Source organism: Balaenoptera ricei, chromosome 18, assembly GCF_028023285.1.
Source record: "Balaenoptera ricei isolate mBalRic1 chromosome 18, mBalRic1.hap2, whole genome shotgun sequence".
Taxonomy (NCBI): Eukaryota; Metazoa; Chordata; class Mammalia; order Artiodactyla; family Balaenopteridae; genus Balaenoptera; species Balaenoptera ricei.
The window spans coordinates 15,288,414-15,308,314 of record NC_082656.1 but is presented as its reverse complement, the minus strand read 5'-3'; the positions used below and the strand labels follow the sequence as shown (position 1 = coordinate 15,308,314).

At 45.2% G+C, this 19,901-nt stretch overlaps 1 protein-coding gene across 9 annotated transcripts in view; it reads left to right on the top strand.

The window, feature by feature from the left end:
* The window catches only part of LOC132352311 (uncharacterized), a 269,512-nt gene that overhangs the window by 186,779 nt on the left and 62,832 nt on the right, over positions 1-19,901 (top strand). For 2 of the 9 annotated variants that reach the window (XR_009498660.1, XM_059902729.1), the window contains exon 1: positions 1,224-1,484. The exons of the other annotated variants lie outside the window; for them this stretch is intronic. Coding sequence is in view for 1 of the 2 variants with exons in the window: in XM_059902729.1 (XP_059758712.1) it covers positions 1,357-1,484 (128 nt within the window). In the remaining variant the exon portion in view is untranslated. Of the gene's footprint in view, positions 1-1,223; positions 1,485-19,901 lie in introns of those variants that run through there. 9 annotated transcript variants of the gene reach the window in all.

The following is a 19,901-nucleotide window of genomic DNA, read 5'->3' as shown; positions in this document are numbered from 1 at the left end:
GGATGAGTGACAGTTTGTCCCATTCTGCCACCATTGTGGGGCTGGTCTTGAGAAACCACTGTCTTAGGGAGGAAATTTAGCTCATTCGTGTACTGTCACGTGTTTATGTAAACTCATCTGTGCTACTTTACTTATTTTCCTTTATCACTTTTCATTCTGATCGCCCTATCCCTGTGTACACAAACACAAACATTTCATTTATGTTGCTTTAGCCCACCCCAATCCATCCTGAAATTTCCAGCAGGGGGCAAAACGCTTACAAAGGGTCATATATTTCAATTCTGTATGTGCCCTTCCTCCCTGTCACTTGAAGCGACCATCCTTAGTGGCACACTGAGCACGCATATGGGGAGAAAGCCCACCGCAGCCAAGAGGGCCCCTCCTTTCCTGGGCCTCCACTGCGTTTCGGGGCTGTGTGACTGCACCGCTTGCTCTGAGCAGGGTACAGCGTGCAAAGAAAGCAAGGGACACCCTGGCCTCTCCCCGCTCAGTGGACCCGCTTGGCATGGGACATCTTGGGGGCTTCCGACCCTCTCTGGTCTCAGCCACAACTTGTTCTGGCTTGTTCCTCTGTTCTGGCTCAGCTCCCAGGAAAGAAGGGCCTTTGAGTCAGGCTACTGGTACTCTGTCCCCTCTTGATAGAAGGCAGGAGACCTCTGGGCTTAGCGAAGATTCCCCTCGAGGCAGGCGCCTGGGTTGCTTCTCATCAGCTGGGAATCTGGGCGGTCATCCCCAGCGTGGAGTCCCCGGCTGGCGCTGTTGGAGCAGAACCTGGATGGCTCCCCACCTCCTACTGATTCGGGTTCTCCCAGTGTGGCTTCATGTGTTGCGAGTTACAGAAATACCAAACACACCCACAGTTAACCATACGCACCAAAATGCTCTCGAACGCAAAGCTAAGTGACCCTGAAATGTGCTCTCGATTTGCGCTGGCTGCACATGTCTTGCTTCCATTAGTGCCAACGCCACAGAGCTCGTGCTAGCCTGCTCCCCATGGGCTGGGCTTGCTTTGTTTCTGGCGCTTTCCTTTAACTCTTCGCCACCAGGAACTGCCGTGGTGCTGGGATCATATTTTCCCTGCGAGGGGCGTGACCCTTCTTGTAGACATATTTGGTCTTCCTGGGAGGTCTCTCCACGGTCAGAAAGGAACACACAGAAAATCCATTAGGCCCAATATCAAATCTCTTTCTGGGATAACAGATGTCAGTGCTGCTCGCTGAGATCTGAGTCGGAAATCTGCGGCCTTGTGGAGCCGAGTGTGGCGGAGTCCAGCGGTCCAGCTGGCCGGCCGCACAGCCGTCAAGCGCAGTGCCGCCTCCCGGCTGACCATTTGGGTCCAGCTCCTGCAATTTGCAAATGGCAGTGGTGCACAGAGGGCAGCCAGGGTCTTCCCTCTCTCCTGCTCCCTCCTCCCCAGCCCCTCCCCCCTGCTTACTGGGGCCTGGTTCCTGCAGTGCGGTGGAAGATGCTAGCACGGAAGTGAGGTGGGTGCACATCTAAGCTGAGCTTTATCTTTCTGGGCTCGTGAATCTCTTTTGAAGTGATTTAGACCATCAAGAACAACGGTACTTGTTTTTCATTCCGGAGGCTTCAGTTCTACCAAGAAGCTTCTTAAGTGTTAAGAGGCTCCCTGAGGTTGGTGCTCTCTCCCTTCATGTGGTTCGCCGTTCTCATGTTTTACTTGTTTTTGATGTGGTGACTGTAGCCAATGAAAGCGAGTCCCCTCCTCCCCTCCCCCAGCCCCGGCTCAAAGTTATAAACCAAGAGTTCTTGGCTTCTGTCTCAACATTTCCTCTTTTCGACGTCTCTGCGGGGTCAAGAATGCCATTTTCTCAGTCACTCCCAGGAGCTTCAGCTTGTTATGTCCTTTGTTCACTCACAGGGCCAGTGGGATGCATGGGACGGAGCTGGGGTCCGGGCCGTGGGGCCACCTCCTGAGAGCAGCCCAGGTGCCAGGCACCTCGTTAGAAACTGAGGATGCAAAGACCAGCCCAGCACAGACCCCCTCGTGGGTGCTTCAGCTTTCCTGGGGACAGAGAGTCGATGCCCACCATGCTCTCGTGAAGGTTACCAACACCATTTTAATTGCCAAATCCAAGGATCCTTTTCAGTTCCCACACTTCTTTCCCTCCCTCCAGTTCAGGCCTGCCCTGTGGCTCTCCCCTCCTTTACTCATTATTTTATTCAACAGATACTTATTATGGGGCTGATTCCTGTGCCATGGGAAGTGGTACAGCATGGTCGTTAAAAACAGGTTCTGGGTTGTAACATCTGTATTCGCATCCAGTGCTGACTTGTGTTAGATGTGTGGCCCCGGTAAGTTATGCAGCCTTGCAGGGACTCAGTTTCCTCACCTATTAAATGGGCTTAATAATATTACCTACCCCACAAAGCTTTGTGATGATGAGATAATACAAGGAGTGTGCTTAGAACAAGGCGCTGGCACATTGTAGGTGCTCAATAAATATTGGCTACTGTTAATAATAATAATAATAATAATTATTATTATTATTATTATCATTAGACACTGGGCTAAGCACTAGGAATACAGCTGGGAACCCAGTAGCCATGGTTTCTTCCCTCAAGAAGCTTACAGGCCAACAAAACAAAACAAAATAATTGTAGGAGTGAACAATAATTGGAAATTTAAAATATGGATACAATTATGCCACATTGGATGTAATTAGAAGGCTTAAGTCTAAGGTCAATCTGATAGTAATTAGCTTATTAACTTTGACAAGCCATTCAAGCTCTCTGGACTGCAGCTTCTTCATCAAATAATCAATGATTTGGATTTTATTACCTTTATAATGCTATAAAATATATTTCTGAGATATGAGACTATTTGTATAATCAATTAGGTGGACTTTTTATAAAGCAGGTATTGTGTTCATCTCATTCACTCCTATATCAACCAATACCTAGAAATGCGTCAACAAAAGTAGGCTTCCAATAAATATTAATATAAAAATGGAAAAAAAAGAAGCTTACAGGCCAGTATGGGAGACAGCCATTCAACAGGGGCTGCCGATGTGTTAAAATAAAAACAGCAAGTACAGAGGTGTGCTTCCCACAACCCAGGCTACTGTACTCTTCTGTTTCCCAGGTTCTCCAACCTTTCTTTCTCCAGCTCCATCCCTGACTTGTCTTTCTCTTTTCTTTCACAAAGCAATGACTCCGCCAGACTCTGTGGTTGTTTCCTCCTCACGCGCCTCACCCTCACCCCAGCTCTCCAATGGAGGAGGCAGGGAAGCCTCAGGATGAGTGGAAGGCTTTGCATCAGTTAGGAGCCCTCCGGGCACGGGGGTGGGGTAGCGGGTAACAGCAGGAAGTGCTTCGGTGTAGGTGCGGGCTTCCTTCTTGGAGGGAGGTGGCTTCAGACGGCCTCCTCGGCTCCGCAGTCAAGTCTCCCACAAGTCACCCGCCCTCTCTATGACTCACTTTAACCATCTCCAAAAAGGAGATGATAATACTCTCTACATGGGGTTAGTTGTCCATATATACATATATATTATCAACTATATATACACACGCAAACACACATATATATATAACATGCGTATACACATTTACAGGCATACATATATATGCCTGTATATGTACACATATATAAATACGAATATATGAAAAATCTCAGTTTGGTGCCTGGGCCATAGTCAGCACAGAGTGTAGCTGTCAGTGGTAGCTCTCTGGCTCTAGCTGTTACTAGGAGCTGGAGCAGCCCTGTGGGTTGTGATTCTTGAAGCACAGTGTCTGGAATACAGAAATTCCTGGGCCATGCAATTCAGTTAACGAGCTAGGAATATGGGAGACAAAGTTGACAGAGATGGATTCATGCCCTGGAAGGAGTTCCCAGTGCAGATCTGTGTACAGGTGACTCCAACTCGAGCCAAACTCTAGAAGACAAGCTAACTGAGGACGCACGTCCGGATGCTCAGAAAGGAAACAGTTCTGCTCAGGCCATCAGCCGCTTGAGCTTAGAGAATCAGAAAAATGCTGATGGGGAGATGAGGCTGGAGAAAGGACGTTCTTGTCGGAAGACGGAGGAAAGCGTATGAGCAAGTGCACAGATCTGGGCAGCCGCGTGGCAGGCGTGGCCTCTGACCGTGGTGCCTGGAGTGCAGTGGTCATGCAGGGGCTGCGTCTGGAAGGCCGGCTGGGGTTGCGGTGGAGGGTTTTTAGGCTGCTAAGGGGTTTGCGGCTAACTACACTTTTGAGCTAGAAATGTATTGTCCTCTAGTGACTTGAAGACTCCATCAGGAAGAGCCTAGCTTGTAAGGAGAAGACAAATTGAAAAGGAAGAGGGTTTGTGAAATAAGGGACTAACGCCAAGTGGAATCAGACCAGCAACATCACCTTCTTTGTTTCTGCTGGCCAAGTGGAATCAGACCAGCAACATCACCTTCTGTGTTTCTGCTGGCCAAGGACTCTGTCATTAAGTCCCAGCGCCGTGGCAGCCGCCATGAGATTAAAATTGCCGACAGATTTCCATGTGTAATAGAAACTTGAAACTTTTTTTATTACTTAAGAAAAGAAACATGGTGCCAAAGTGACATGTATTATTAAGATTTGGTATTTGAGCCTGGCCACGTGAGGAAATAATCCAAACTTGCCCCCATCTGACCCAACGTCTGTCCACATCTCAACCTCCCCATGGCTCCTTATTACCCAGTGAATAATTTCCAAACTCCTCAGCATGGTTTACTCTGCTTTACCCCCACCAGCCTCTCCCCTTGTCACTCTTCCCTGTGCCCCACCCTCTGGCCATATTTAATGCCTTGTGGTTGCTTGAACCATGCTTTGCACCCACTCTGCTCTGTGCCTCCCTCTCTACCTTCTTGCCCGGGTTAATCTCTTCTTCTCATACCCAAAGCCCTGCTTTGATGCCACCAGCTCAGACAAGGCTTCCTGAGCTCCTGTCTCAGGCAGGGCCCCTCTTCTGTTCTTGCATAGCAACCTGTACTTATCTTTGTCATCTTGACTCTTCTGCCATATTGTAATTGCTCATTTAACAGAACATCTCCTCCACGTGCCTGTGAGATCCTGAGGGCAAGATCTGCTTCTCTCAGCCTGCTATCTTGAGCGCCTGGCATATCCTACGGACAAGAAGAGTTTCTGAATTGCAGATGAGCAATCCTAGGAATCTGAGAGATTGCATTGTTGGCCTCAACAAGACCTTAGGATCCTTCAGGGGCCTGGAGACAGCGTCTAATCTTGAGTACTTAATATAAAAAAAAAAGAAAGAATCCATGCTGAGGATGCTGAAAAGGATGAGGTCCTCTGGAGGATCTTAAAAGTGTCGACTTTGACCCAGGCCAGTGTGCAAACGTGGTCTTGGACCTCCTGCTTCAGGGTCAACTGGTCTACCAGCTAAACATTCAGATTTCTGAGTGCCTGCCTTATATCTTCTAAATGAAATTCCTGAAGAACAGGGCCATGGGATAGGTATTTTTAACATGTCCCCTGGTGATTCTGATCCACCCTCAAGCATGTGAAGCCCTGATGGGGACAAAGTCTCCAATCAATGAAATATTGGGGTAGGCGTAGGATGGAAGGGGAGATTGAAAAGGAGCAGTGCACACTGATGCAGTTTTTATGGTTCGAGAATTCTCAGCGAGACTCAAACCCCTCGAGTAAACGGTATACTATGCAGGCTGTCATAGGACAGCATCTTGACTTCAAAATTAAACCTCTCTTCTGCTTCCTTCATTCTATGGTTTTTGAAACATTTGTCAAACAGGGAACAGAACCAAGATTTTCTGGATGTCATGTTATCCTGATTGGAGATTGGAACAAAGGCCATAGACATGAGTGATCAGAACAACTTGACAGGTGAAGGGATGTAATTAGAAACAGCCCTCCCATGGAGGGAGTCAATTTAATCCATGTCCCTCAATGTACAAACAGAAATAAATAGAACACTCTGTAGGGCCCCGAGGTAACAGGTCTCCTGGTGTTTTGCCACTTTCTGGCTCCAAAGAGTAAATTGTAAATTCACAGAAATGAGCTCTCAGCCTCCTAACTAGAGAGCCTCCATCAAACGTGGATTCCTCTCAGTCTGGAGAAGACGGGAAGGAATTTGAGGTGTGGTGGCTCTGATGACACTCAGGTGAGGGAGACCAGTGCCTTCCATTGAGAACAGGAGAAAGAGGGGACTAAGGCCATCCAGCTGGGCTTTTTCCACCTTTTCTCATTGTATGAGATGGCTGACCTCTTCCCAGCCTGCTGTTTTCTTCTTGGGATGAACTGTGGTTTGATTATCATGGAGAGGGAAGGCTCTGGACCACGTGGTGGCTGAGATGAGAGGGAGGTAGATGGTCACCCCTGACTGGGGTGCTTTGCTGATGGGTGGTTCAGGTACATGACATAACCATCTGGGGGTAGAAAGTTGTAGTGGTGAAACCCTGTTCAAAATAATGCTGTAACCACAAGACAAAAAACATCAACAGATAATAGAAGCATGGCTCTGAAATTCCCCTCACCTTTGAAACTAAAGGCAGAAAGAAAAACTGTATCTGTGTTGCCAGCTGGCTAAAGAGAAGATTGAGTGGTGCGTCTCTGATGTCTCAGGAGCTGTGATCCATTTCTTCATTTAATTTAATTTTTATTTTTTGAAATCGATAATGAGATAGAAAAACCTTGAGATTAAATTGACCCAGAAGCAAAGAAATTATTGCAAGTGTTTTTCTAGCCATTTCCTCCAACACTAAAGGTAAAGGAGGCAAATTCTTTTTATTTTTTTTTCATATATATATGTGTGTGTATTTTGCTTTGAATATATATATGTATATATAATATATATATTTGTATTTTGCTTTAAATTTAGTCCTTGGACATAAAATAGCTTTAGCAAATACAGGATTGTAATCACATTGTAAGATTATCTTAATGAAATTATAACCTTCTACAATGACAAATCTGCAAGACGTGGCAAGATGCAGTGATTCATATTTACTGTGCAGGTACTTTAAGCTCATTTGGCCTGAAGTAACTGAGAGAAAATTCTGTATGACAGAACTATATCTCAACTCTCACCTACCTTGTAACACCTTTAAGTTCTTGCTAATACAATCCAAAACAAAAAGAACAAAAAGAACAAAAGAACAAAAGAAGTAATAGTCAGGCAAAAGTCTCTAATAGAAAATAGAAGCCCTGGCTTCAGAAAACTCTGTGTGCCTCCCAAATTATAATAATAGAAAAATCCCAGAAAACAAAAATTAGGATGATTATTTGTATTTAAATAGATTTTTCAGATTTGCTGCAGGGTTGTTTTAATCAAATATTCATCATGATTTACTGCTCCATTTTTTTTTCTACTCCCAATTTTTAGAGATAGCTCTAACACATAAAACAAGCTAAGTATACCCTATTACCCATTTATTGAATCAGCACATCTTCTACAACTCTGTTCTTTGAATAAATAGGTGTTACGTTTTCAGCTGTTGTTTAAAAAAAAATGGACATTGACACTGGGCAGGTCTTCGTGACCCTGCAAGATTGAAAGCCAAGGACTGTTATTATTTACATTTCTCAGATAAGTACAACTCATCTGCCTGAGATGCTGTGTCTGTGTGATTCTGGAACACAGTCTATGACTCAGTTCTGTTAAGAATGAAGCACTTCATGTGCCCACAGTCACTTGGACCCACGATTGCCACACAAGATAGCTTCCTACCTTGGTCCCCCTTCTGTTGACCTCAGAAACATGCTTTCGGACTTCTCATGAGAACGGCATCTGGGTGCCTGATGTATTTCTATTTGGAGATCCTGGGTCACCAGGATACACCAAAGTATCACATTGCATTTCTACTATGACCTGAAGCTTGGTAAGATGGGATTGCTGAGAAGGCAATGTCTTCTGACTAAAAGTATCTTGTCCTTTCTATTCTATCCTCAGAAATATTATTCCCTCTTCCCTCATCTACAATGTTATTCCCACTCACACAGAGGTTAACACTAATTCTGATATTAATGTAGAACTTTTCTCACTATGGGCCAAATACTGTGCTCAAGGCACACAAAGTACTTGTTGTGTAAGTCAGACACCAGTCTAAATTATTTTAAAATGTTAATCTTCATAACAACTATGGAAGGTTGTTAATATTATTATCCCCACTTTACATCTGAGCAAACTGACAAAAAGCAAAAGGTTAGTTAGTTTGCTAAGGCTGTGTAGTCAGCAAGAGGTAGAGCTCAGACTGAAACCCAGGTAAGTCTGGTTTCAGTGTCCATACCCTTAACCACTTTCCTGTGTTGCCTAGGAAAAGTTTGAATTGCTATTATGGTCCTGCAAGGTAGATACATTACTGCCCTTGTTTTGCTGATGGAGAAACTGAAGGACAGATGGCCATGTCATTTTCCTAGCATCATACATTCAAACCCAAGCCATCCAAGTTCAGAGGCTTCCAACTTTTTCTCCTGTGTGGGCCCCCTAGAGGTGACCATACTGGGGACTGAGTGTCTTCTGCAGGTTCTGTTTAAGAAGAACCTCTATGTAAAGGGCTAAGATAGTTAACAGCTACCGAAGGGTGAGGTATGTGCTTGAGAGAAGCTGAAGAGGTTTACGATGCTTTCCAGGCTGCAGACACCACATGTGCATCCTACTAAGTCTCATGGGCTTTACTGGGGGACTCGACTTCAGGGGCAGTGAGGGAATTCAAATCTCTGGGCTCAGGCGCTCAGATTCCATGTCTTTAGGAGTCGAAGCTTTCGTCTGGAGCTGAAACAACTTCTGCGGTTCAGTCTGCAGTGCACCTGCAGATTTCCCATTAAACTGCCTGCCGAATCAGGAATAATGATTCTCAGGGGGAAGAGATATTATTTGCATTTGAATTAATGTTGAGTTCAGAGCCACAGATTCCTCATCAAGAAGGATTTGGAGCAATTGCTCATATCCTGGGGGTCTGTGACCAGCCCATTATTTTCATCTCGCAGGGTAGTACTAGAATTTTTAATTTTTTTTCAAGTCTTCTTTCAAAAGTTTGGCTCTCTTTATCCCCATGATCATAATTATAATAATTTTGAAACATCAGTCTGCTCAGATATCAAGGTGTTGAACGGCTAATTTCACTTTAATGAGTTTGTCTTGTATGGGCTGATTTTCCACATCTGTCCTAAGCTGAATAGCTAACTGGTTAATATGAGAACTGTTCCATTTCATTAACTTCTCCCCGTTGATCTCCTTGAGGTGGAACTGATGCATTGCCAGTTGCAAGCCCTGTCAGCTCTTTCTTTTTAGGCAAAGCATGACCCCAGATTCTATTCTAAGGCACTGATGCCAACTAAGGAGAATAAAAAAATGAAGTCGTTTGATCATCCAGGTAAACTGCAGGATTCCGTATACTGGGCGGCTTCCAAGAGATTAGCAAGTTGTTGTTATGGACGTCATAAACACTTGGACCCGAGGCCATCTTGGTGAAATGTACATGTAAGGTCACAAAGCCCCGGCGGGAGTGGAGAGGGAAAGAGGTTTGGCTGATGGACACAGGAAGGGATAGGAGAAGGAAAAAGAAGGCTACAGGGTGGAAGGGACCCAGGAGACTTTGTGGAGGGTCTTGAATTGGAGTCTAACCTTTTAGGAAGGAGGTCTCTTGATCGCCATGGTGGGCTAGGAGGATGTCTCAGGAAATAGTTTAAGGTAAAAGAGAAGACGGCAGTGGATTACTGAGTCTCCTGGTGCCTCCTTCATAGGGCCCTAAGTTCTGCTGAGGTGGAGAAATGATCTGTTATGATCCTCTGGGCTCTAAGAGAAAACCCGATGCAAACAATCAGGATTGATTGATTCAATGGCTCTGTGTTATCAAGGATCCAGTTATTTGTGTCTTTCCGCCTAATGCTAGCATTGATTTCATTCTTAAACTTGCTCTCCTCAAGGTTGCATGAGGACTACTAGGAAAAATCAGGGCTGTGTTCTTCCCTGCTCAGCCCCCTGGGGTTAAAGGAGGAAGAGACTCTCTTCATCCATGGAAGAAAAATCCTTCCCTTCAGTCTGAATGGACCAATTTAGGTCTTGTCCCGCCCCGGCACCAATAACTATTACCAAGAGAATAGTGTTGTGGCTTGCTGGCTGAAGCCTAGCTCTAGAACCCATGACTGTCAAGAGGTAAGGGGTTACCTGGATTATGCTAGACCAATCAGCGCCCACTCTTGGGGTTGGTGACGCGATCAGCTTTCTGTGAGACACATGAGCTATTTGGAGAAAGGATGGAGTCTACAGGAATGAAGAAGTAAAGAGCAGAGTAGCAGCACTCACTATGCTAATCTATAAAACAGAGCTGCCAACACTACCATGAGGAAGGTAAGGATCTCAGCTGAAGCCTACTGACCCCAGAGGTAGATCAAGGCTAGATCGCCTTGCCCTAATGATTTGAGACCAGACACTTTTGCTCTGGTGTTTATGAGCCCTGCAAACAAGGTAAAAATGGAAATGAAACCAGAAACCAGAAAGCAGCACCGAGAACTCAGCTATTAAAGGAGTGGGCATGTGTGTGGGAGGCTCTGTGTGCTGGGTGTGTCAGGTTGTGCCCTCCGCCATGTCCCGTAAGTGCTTAGAAGGATGGAGACTTGACTGGGGCATACTGTGTACATCCCAGGACTCGAGGGACCGTCACTATCCAACCAGAAGAGCGGCTCCCAATCTCCATCATTCACATAAAGAGCCCTCTTGCTTGGTGAAACTGGCAAAACCAACTTTCTAGCAGCCGTAGACTCCTTTGTGCATTTTGTTAATTTTTATGCACATTATTTCAAGTGTACTTTTATTCCTACTGATTATATAGAAACATTTCACAGTTGTCCTTTCTATGTATTTGTCAGTTTACCCTTTGGGAATAATAGATGGAGTGTCATCTTTTTTTTAGGTAAAGATTACGTGTGCATGAGGAAAGCACCACCTCCTCTCAGATTATCTAATATTTGTATCACTAGTGTAAAATTTTAAGTAGCTATGAAGTTGATGATAGATGTCCTAGGAAGAGCTGGACGTGGATAGAGTCACTTGGTGCATTCAAGAGGGATGAGCTTGAACTAGCCCATGTCCAGTGAGAGACCCAACAGAGATCCTGTGAGAACAGGACCTTGTCGTCCTCTCAGAGCATCCCCTTAGTTTCCCATCTTTAATGCTTAAGGTCCCTAAGGAGTGCTCTGTGGGTCAAGACCTGGGGTGGGGGAGGGAGGTGGGTAGAGGAAGTAGGACTGGGTAGAGAGAGACATTGAACTTCAACACCGTCAGAACCTAAGCCTCAGCTTACACATGGGGAGGAGAAGTGACAGTCAAACATTGCCACTGTCCCCTGTTGAGATCCTCTCCTCTCCCACCTCCAGAGAACCACTGCCCAAGTGTGAAGTAGGAACTCAAAGGTTTGGGAATAATTATGGGGTCGGTTAAATGGATGAGCAGCTTCTCCCTAAGATCATGAGGCATTGATGAAGGTGATCAAAACAGGCACAGATTGATTTACAGCTAAAGAATAAACTTTGGACCCCGGTGTAAGAAAAATTTTAAAGGCAGTTTTGGAACCAAGAAGCCAACTGGATTAAAACACTGGCTAGGACCAGTTTATACAAAAAGTGACATAGAGGTCCATCGAGAACTGAATTGGATATAACGAAATATCTGAGAGTGAACAAAAAGCACAAATTACATTACACGTGTATCTATCATGACAGTCACACTGATAACAGGACTCCAAGTTACTATGCACCTGGTACATGTCAGGAGCTGCGACAAATACAGATTATACCAATTTATAATCCCATACTGCCCTGCAAGGCAGGAATCGCCCTCATTTTGTACATGAGGAGCAGGAGGCTAAGATTTCCATAACTTGCCCAAGGTCTTGCCACTATTCTTGGCAGAGGTGGGTTAAAGCTCAGTCTGTCTAACTCCAAAGTCTGTGCTGTTGTCTCTTCAATGCCCTACATGGGATTAGAATGTGGGTTGTATGTTCCGCAAAAACTGTGGAACCATGAGATCCTAATTAGCATGTATGACAGTGTGTGTTCTGTACACGCACACCATTCATGTGTATAGGCAGAGACCATCTTCACGTAGGAGATCACGCGGTAGCTCATAAGACTCTATTGAACACATAAGGCAGCTGATATTTACTGTTGGGACCTCTGATACCCTCACTTCCTGGGAGTTTGGAGGCTCCCTGAGCTCTTTTGCTCCAAGTGGCGGGGAGACTGAGTCACAGAAGCCACCAGCTGCTGTGTAAGGGGAGTGCCTGTTTGTGGGGCAGGGGTTACGGCGGGGAGGTGTGCTGGGAGGGAGCCCCTGGGCTGGGGCTCTTGGCGCCTAAGATGAAGGTTCTCTAGAGCAACTTCTTTGTTTTTTTTTTTTTAGAGCAACTTCTTAAACCTTAATGTGAAAAGAAGTCACCTGTTGTTCTTGTTGAAATACAGATTCTGATTCGGAACCTGGGGTGGGGGGCCCGGAATTCTGCATTTCTAACAAGCCTCTGAGCGATGCTGCTGGTCTAGGTAACCCTTTGAGTAGTGGGGGCCGTGCCTAGCAGCATCAGAGAAGGAAACCTTATGGTTCTTAACATTTCTTTGTAAAGCAAGTCCATTAAGAAAGGAACTGGCCATAAAGAAGCTACAGGACACAAGGGAGGCAAAGAAACAATGCTCAGACGATGAGTGACGATGAGTGACGAGGGAGGGAGAAAAGGCCAAACAGGACCTTCCGCATCTGATAAACAGATTGCCAGAGGCCGAGGCGCAGAGTGGCTTGAAGCTTTAAAGGACAAGGGTTTCAGAGCAGTTTGTAAAGTTACAACTTCATACAGCAGGTAGTGAACTTACGGAATGCATTACCCTTAAGCTTTAGTAAAGATGAAAATACAGTTATGACAATGCTATAAATAAAAGAGTAAATTACATACTTGCAAGTAGGTTCCTGAGGGAAGGATATTTTGGAACACCTCCCTAACTTTTGAGGTTGACACACATGTAAGCTCTGTGCTTAGAGTTTCTAAACCAAAACTAAGGTTTTATGATTCACAGAGGGTTCCTTTTATCCCCCCGTCTTTGGGTTTAAGACATACTGGAAGATACAGTATGGATGCTAGAACACGAGCATTTCCAGGGCTTTTTGATGGTTTGGGGGAGCAAAGTGTTAGACATTGGAAGTGACTACTGTCCTGGGGAATCCAGGGTCTCTGGACTTCCTTTCAGGTACTACATTGGGCCGAGTTCCCCAATGCAGTCCTTCTGATAGTAATGGGATGTGCAGATTGAAGACTTGATCAGCTTGTGTTCTATACATCGGGGCTAGACCATCCGGACCCCACCTGCAATACGCCCGCGCTTTATTTACTCCATGGCCTGAGCTCCTCTCTGTTGATTTGCTATGGTGGTTCATAGGGCGCATCTCTGAATATTCTGGTCATCGCATCTATCAAATTCTCTCATTTATTCCACAATGATATGTAAATGACAACATGGCCAACGCTGGGTAAATAAAAAGGAACAAAACCCTAGCTCTCTCCTCTCATAAAGCTTATAGCCGAGTGGGGAAAAAAAGGGCAGCAAAGTTTGTCATTTTTTATGTATCTTTTTCATAACTTATGAAAGAATAGTTTACAATTGCACACACCCGGCAACATTCTCAGACGGGATGGTTCACAAAGGGCTTCTCTAAGGAAATGATTTTCAAGTTGTAATGCTGAGGATGGGTAGGAGTTAGCTTGACAACGAGGGAGGAGAGAAGAACGTGCTCGGGGTATGTAAAGCTGCTAATGCAGGAGGGAGCTTGCGGGCTAGTGTCGGGGGAAGTCCTGATGGAGGTGAATGCTGTCTGCTGACCTTGGAGAGACCGTTCATAGAGGGCATTCTAGGCTGCGGTAAATTCAGGTTTCCTCCTACAGATGCTGGAAATCTGTCAGAAGGTTTTGCGCAGGGGTGTGTCCTTGCTCTAGAGCTCAGGGTATTCCAACCTTCAGCCCCGAGACAGAGCCTTGATACTGAGGCTGGGGTTTGGAGCTGGCATCTCCGCTGCCCAGTGGGCAAGGGCTGCCTCCGTTACCAGATGGACACTGAAGTCTCTGTATCCCTGTCCAACCTGTAAGGCACAGGTCGATGCTGTGACTGAGAAGAGGGGTGGCCCGAACACGGGCAGCATGTGAAAGGAAAGAGCTACCCGTCTCCATCCTTCATCCTCTGGCATGGAGCAGGGGTGAGTCCCACACAGAACACTCGAGGGGTCGTCATCAATTATGTCTTGTGCTGCCAAAGTCTTCTTCCAAGAGTAACAACTAGAGCGCTGTCAAGACCTCAAAAAACTATTTTATATTCCAGATTCTGTCGCCTGTCGCAGGTAGTATTCCCTCAGGTGTAGGGGATAATTTTATCCCCTTTTTATGATTATTATCTGCTAAAAGGATCAGCCTCTTAGTGGTAGCTGGTAGATGAAGCTGGAAAAAATATATTTTTTAATGGCTTGCCATGCTGGATAGAAAAATCACTTGCTTTGTCTCTTTTTTTTTTGGAAAAAGAATCATCGTGTGATCAATTCAGTTTGAAGGAAAGGACTTTACACTCTTCTCATTTGCCTTAAGCCTCCTTAGTCTCACTGACCTATAATCCACCTCTTAGCCTATAGAATGGGCTGATTTTTTAAGCTCATTATCCTGCCTTATGAATCAGGCATCCCTAAGCAATGAAGGGACCCAGTCTCAAGCCAGGAAAGGGAAATCTTTCTTGTTTTAGCTCGTAGATTCCCTAGATAAATTTTCTAGTGATCTACTTGCAGTCTGGGAAACAAGGAAAGATGGGGCTCGAAACTCCCCAGAACAGTTTTTAGCCAAATAATTCACTCTTCTTGAGTCAACTTCAAACATTTTTTTTAATTTTTAATTTTTTTTTTTTTTGGCTACGCCACACGGCTCGCAGGATCTCAGTTCCCCAACCAGGGATTGAACCTGGGCCACAGCAGTGAAAGCCTGGAATCCTAACCACTAGGCCACCAGGAAGCTCCCTCCTGCATCAATTTTAGCATAAAAAGTTTTCCAAAAAAAATTCTTATACTATTATGGTATCCCCTCCGCCTACCCACCTCCCAAAAAGATGTCTCAAAGATGGAATCCAGCAAAGAAAAGATGAAATTCAGTATTTGCCTCCATAGGAGGCCATGTATCGAATTAGAGAGACTGAATTTTATAAACTTTCAAATTCTAAAGTCAGCATAAATGAGGACTTTGTTTTAATTCTACCCAAGAGTTATCCACATTTACTTGTTTTCTGAGTGTCTCAAAGCAAGTCGGGAAGAAGTTGGGGCATGGGCTCATTCTACCTATTTTGATGTGAGGTTTCCCCATCAATCACTACAGATAAGGAGCATGTCCAGATACTGTCTGCACTTGGAGATGAAGGAGAAAGTAAATCCTTAGAAGATTTGCATGGAACATGCTTAGGGAACCAGAGTTCTAAGTCTGGGGCTGTAAGAGCTCCATCTCCTTGTGAGACCTCAGCTCAAGAATGAAAACATAAATAAAGAAATAGACACTCGAGAGCTCAAAAGAAAAGTGTCTGTGGGACACAGAAACAATGTTAGAGAATGATCTTCTGCTCCATTATCAGTGACAACAGTAATTAAAGGGCTTGGGAACCTCAGTGGTCACCATGGCACTGTTTAATAGTAATTATTGGGCAATTACATATTATTATATGGGAAATATATCATTATATAATTGTTATTATTAAGTATGATGTTGACTATTGCGGTTCCAAGCCCTTCTTCGTTTGGGGGCCTCTTTGGGGATGGTAATTGAGATGATAAGGGACAAAATAAAGAAGAAGGAGAGTAACTGGGTGAGGGCATGTTTGCTCAGCTGAGCTAGAACAAAGGACAGGGAGATAGAACCTCACGAATCAGCGACAGCTGTACCGGGGGGTCTGCCTGGCATCTCTGACCGACTTATGAGATAATTCTTCTCAAAGAATTTCTGGCACAGAGTGTTCTGGCTTCATTTTTCTCCACTGCCTTTGCAGAGTGTGTAACTGTGGCATCGCACAAGAACACAGAACAAGTGTGTGGGATGCTCTGCTCTGGTCTTCGCGCTGTCAAGGTGCCTGGGGACAGCTGGGAGAGTGAAATGGGATGTGGGCAAGGGCTATGGAAGCAGAAAAGAAGTGGATTACCGAGGGCGGCTCTGACCTGGAGGGCACTTTCCTGAGCACCTTGTCCTGTATTATTCCATAGATTCTCCCAGCAAACCTCTGAGAGGCGGTGATGTGTTCTCATGGATATAGAGCCTGGATCTGGAGCCTGGAAGACCAGGGTCAAACCCAACTGTCAACTCTTTTGTGCTGTGTGGCCTTGGAGGGTGACAGTGCCCTGGGTCTCTTTCCTCATGTGTCAAGTGGGGATAACAGCGTCCTCTCTGCAAGGTGGCTGGGAGGGTGGAGACGGTGTGAGCGCCGCACGTAGAGCAGCTGCAGGCCTGGTGTGAGTGTGTAGTGACCGACAGCTGCTGGTAGAAATGGTACTCGGCGTTATCTGCCTTTGCTCGTGGGGGAACCAGCCCCAGAGAGAATCCCAGATTCAACTCTGACTATGAGAGTCGCCCTGCATCGCCATAGCTAGTAAATGGCAGAACTCAGATTTAGACCCAGGTCTTCTCGCTTTGGTGCTAATCTCGTATGAGACTCTGGCGACCCTTGCTAGCCCTTGTCCGGCGGCAGAGGCCTTCGGGCAGCTCTGAGGTGGCCGGCTGAGCCTGAACCGTCAGCGCTGCCCTCTGGGTTGGAGCACATAAGGCAAGCCCAGGCTTACTTGCCTCCGTCTCAAGTGTAGCCCAGGTCACAGGAAGGGAGTGGCCAAGCAATGAGTGGAAACTTTCCACAGGCGGTTAGTCAGGAAGAGGAGAGGGCGGGCTGTGCGAAAAGGCAACACACACGTCCCCCAGTACGTCTCTCCCTGGGCAGTTCCCTCTCTGGAGGAGTAGGTGATTCCTACGGGGAAGAGTACGGTGGTTTTTGTTGTTGTTTTGTTATTATTCTTTTTTAAAAAAGCTCTGGCCAGTTTTATTAAAGAAAAATTGTGCACGAAGATGCCACTGGGAGAAGCTCATGTTCACCAACCGTCGGTCGAGGTCATTGAAGGGGGGCTGAGCAGCACCCCACCTGGCGCCCGCCTGCTGCCGGCAGGGGCCGGGACCCCCAGGGGGGCCCCATGGCTCCTATCAGGAAAGCTCTGTCGAGGGGTGCTACTGCGTGATTGGGTAGTGCTCCTCCCTCGGGGGTCATCGTCCTGCACAGTTTCCCCATTGGCCAAGATCAGAGCCATCCTTCCAGGCCTTGGGTCCCTGCTGGGCTGCACCTTTCCCCAGACCTCAAAACAGCCCCTGGGTTTTGGGTGGGTGCAGCTCCTGGGCCTCAGTGGTATCCACTCCCAGGGGCTCCCAGGCCGCTTCCTCCCACCTACAGTGGTTTTCAAAATGAAGACAATGCCCCAATTCATTATTCACAAGCACATTTTCAGAGGCTATTAGGAAAATAACCCAAAGATGCACACTTAGTGTAAGAGGAGACACACCATTAAGAGCGGGTTCAGTCCCACATCTGGGGTTTCTTTTAACCACACTCTTTCTGGAGAGAGTCAGGTGGAGAGAAAGCCATTCGACATTAGACTGAGTGCAGAAAAATAAAGGACAACCAAGCTCATAAAATCAAGTCTTTAAAACTAAATATTGAGTTTCCCTGGTTCTTTCTCTCCTGAGAACTCAGGTTATTCTCAAACACTCAGCATTCATTTGTTTACTTATTTCTCCTTTTAATAGGAAAAAACGTAGAAATTATAATCAGTCCTAAGTGTAGGCAAAGTCACATCGTAAAATAAGGATCTTAAAATACGATTTTCATCTCCTCAAACGATTGCTTCTGTTCCTGGATTCTGTGATGAACAAGAGTTTTCTCTTATTTTTTTTGGCCTAATATGTATATGTATCTTTTTGGCCTAATATGTATTCACTCGCCTTGGAATCAGAATACCAATTACTGATTTCCAAATTTTACTGCAAGATACTATAAAGTTGGTGTGAACTGGAGGTAAATTTAGCACTAACATGAATAACTGGCCTGGGATCAGGGGAGTCGAGGGGTAGACTGTTCATTCTGGGTAGATCAGTGTGGCCAGAGTGATGAGGGCTGGGTATTTTTAAGTAGTATTTGACATTCGGAACTTCGGACCAGTCTGGGTGGCCATGGCCGAATTGAGTCAGCTACTCTGGGTCTGGAGAGTCACCTTTGAAGCTACATCCACCTCTAGGAGAAGGTTCATCGTCCCAGGAGAGTTTCACTTGATTCATCACAGGCTGTAATCCCTGGTGAGCCAGACCAGGAGAAACTCTGTTTAGTTGGCTGATTGCCTGCTATTTCAGTAACCATGAGGAAGGTGGCTACAATAAATAGCCTTAGACCAAGAGTTGGAAGATTGGGCTCCAACCTTGACCTACGGTTTGGGAGACAGTGTACCTTATCATTCAAGCCAGCACAATTTTGAGAGTTTCAGGAAGTCCTTTCATAGTTGCAATGGAACAACATTTGGGAACAGGACTGTCCTGGGCAAACTAGTATGTACAGCTCCCCACATTGGTCTTGGGTAAGTCACTTACCCTTTTTAAGCCTCAGTTTTATCAATTTTAAAACAATGAAAACTACCCTTCCTATCTCACAGGGTATGAGGCTCAAATGAGATCATACATGTAGAAAGTGTTTTGAAAAAAAGGAGTCACTTTACAAATTTACAGATTATTTCCAGATGGAAAAGGCCCAAAAGCAGGTGAAACATATAAAGGGGGTCGAAAGGTATAAAATTCCAATTCTAAAGTAAGTATGTCCTGGGGATGTCACATATGGCGTGGCATCTATAGTTAATGATGCTGTATTATCTATTCGAAAGTTGCTAAGAGGATAGGTCTTAAAAGTTCTCATCACAAGAAAAAAAAATTGTAACCATGTGAGTGATGGTTGTTAACTAACCATATTGTGATAATCATTTCACAATATATACAAATATCAAATCATCATGTTCTACACTTAAAACTAATACTATGTTCTATGTCTATTATATCTTAATAAAACTGGAAAAAATGAAAACATACAGGAGAGGGAAATAAGTGTGCAAATGGTACTATTAGTGATCTGATCTGTATCATTTTTTACAAGTTAAATGAATAATAATAATAATAAAGCCCAGAGGCTTAGCAACTTCTTAGTAGTGCTAAAGCCTGCAAACAAACCCCACCAGTTCCAATATTTGATTACAACTAAATGGCCTCATTGTTATTTTCCTAACCCTGTGCACCTATGGAACCAATTTCATAACTGGATTTATCTTTTGGTGCAAAGAAGAGTGATGTGTCCCAGTGGTAGAAGTGACACAACATCTTCATTTTCTTCTCTTGGCCAGAGAGTGAGGAGAAGACATTTTCTTACCAATGTTTTAAGACTCTCCTAACCATGGTCACAAGAATTAGCATCAGAAAGCCAGGGACTGGCATCCAGTTTGAGGTTTTCATTTGGTTTTTAAAGTGTTTACAAAATGACTTGATATCCAAGCTTGTCCGTCTCTGCGTATGACTATTTTGGTGGTCTCTAAGTGGCAATAAGTGAAACATTATTGCTTTTGTGCCACATAATTTCCCCATAACACAAAGCCTAAATATATCCCCCTCAGCTCCATTGGAAGAATGTTGCTACGAGTGTGGGCTATGGCCGCCTCTGGGTCTGTTACCGCATAGGATGGGGTAGGGGTGCGGGTGTTCTTTAAGCACCCCTGGGCCCAGAGCCTGATTAACTCACTGTTACAAATGCTGATCTTGACTCAGAGATAGAAGCTGGGGATTTAAGGTCAAACTTTTTTTAAAAATTAGGTAACGTGTTATAATTACATGGTG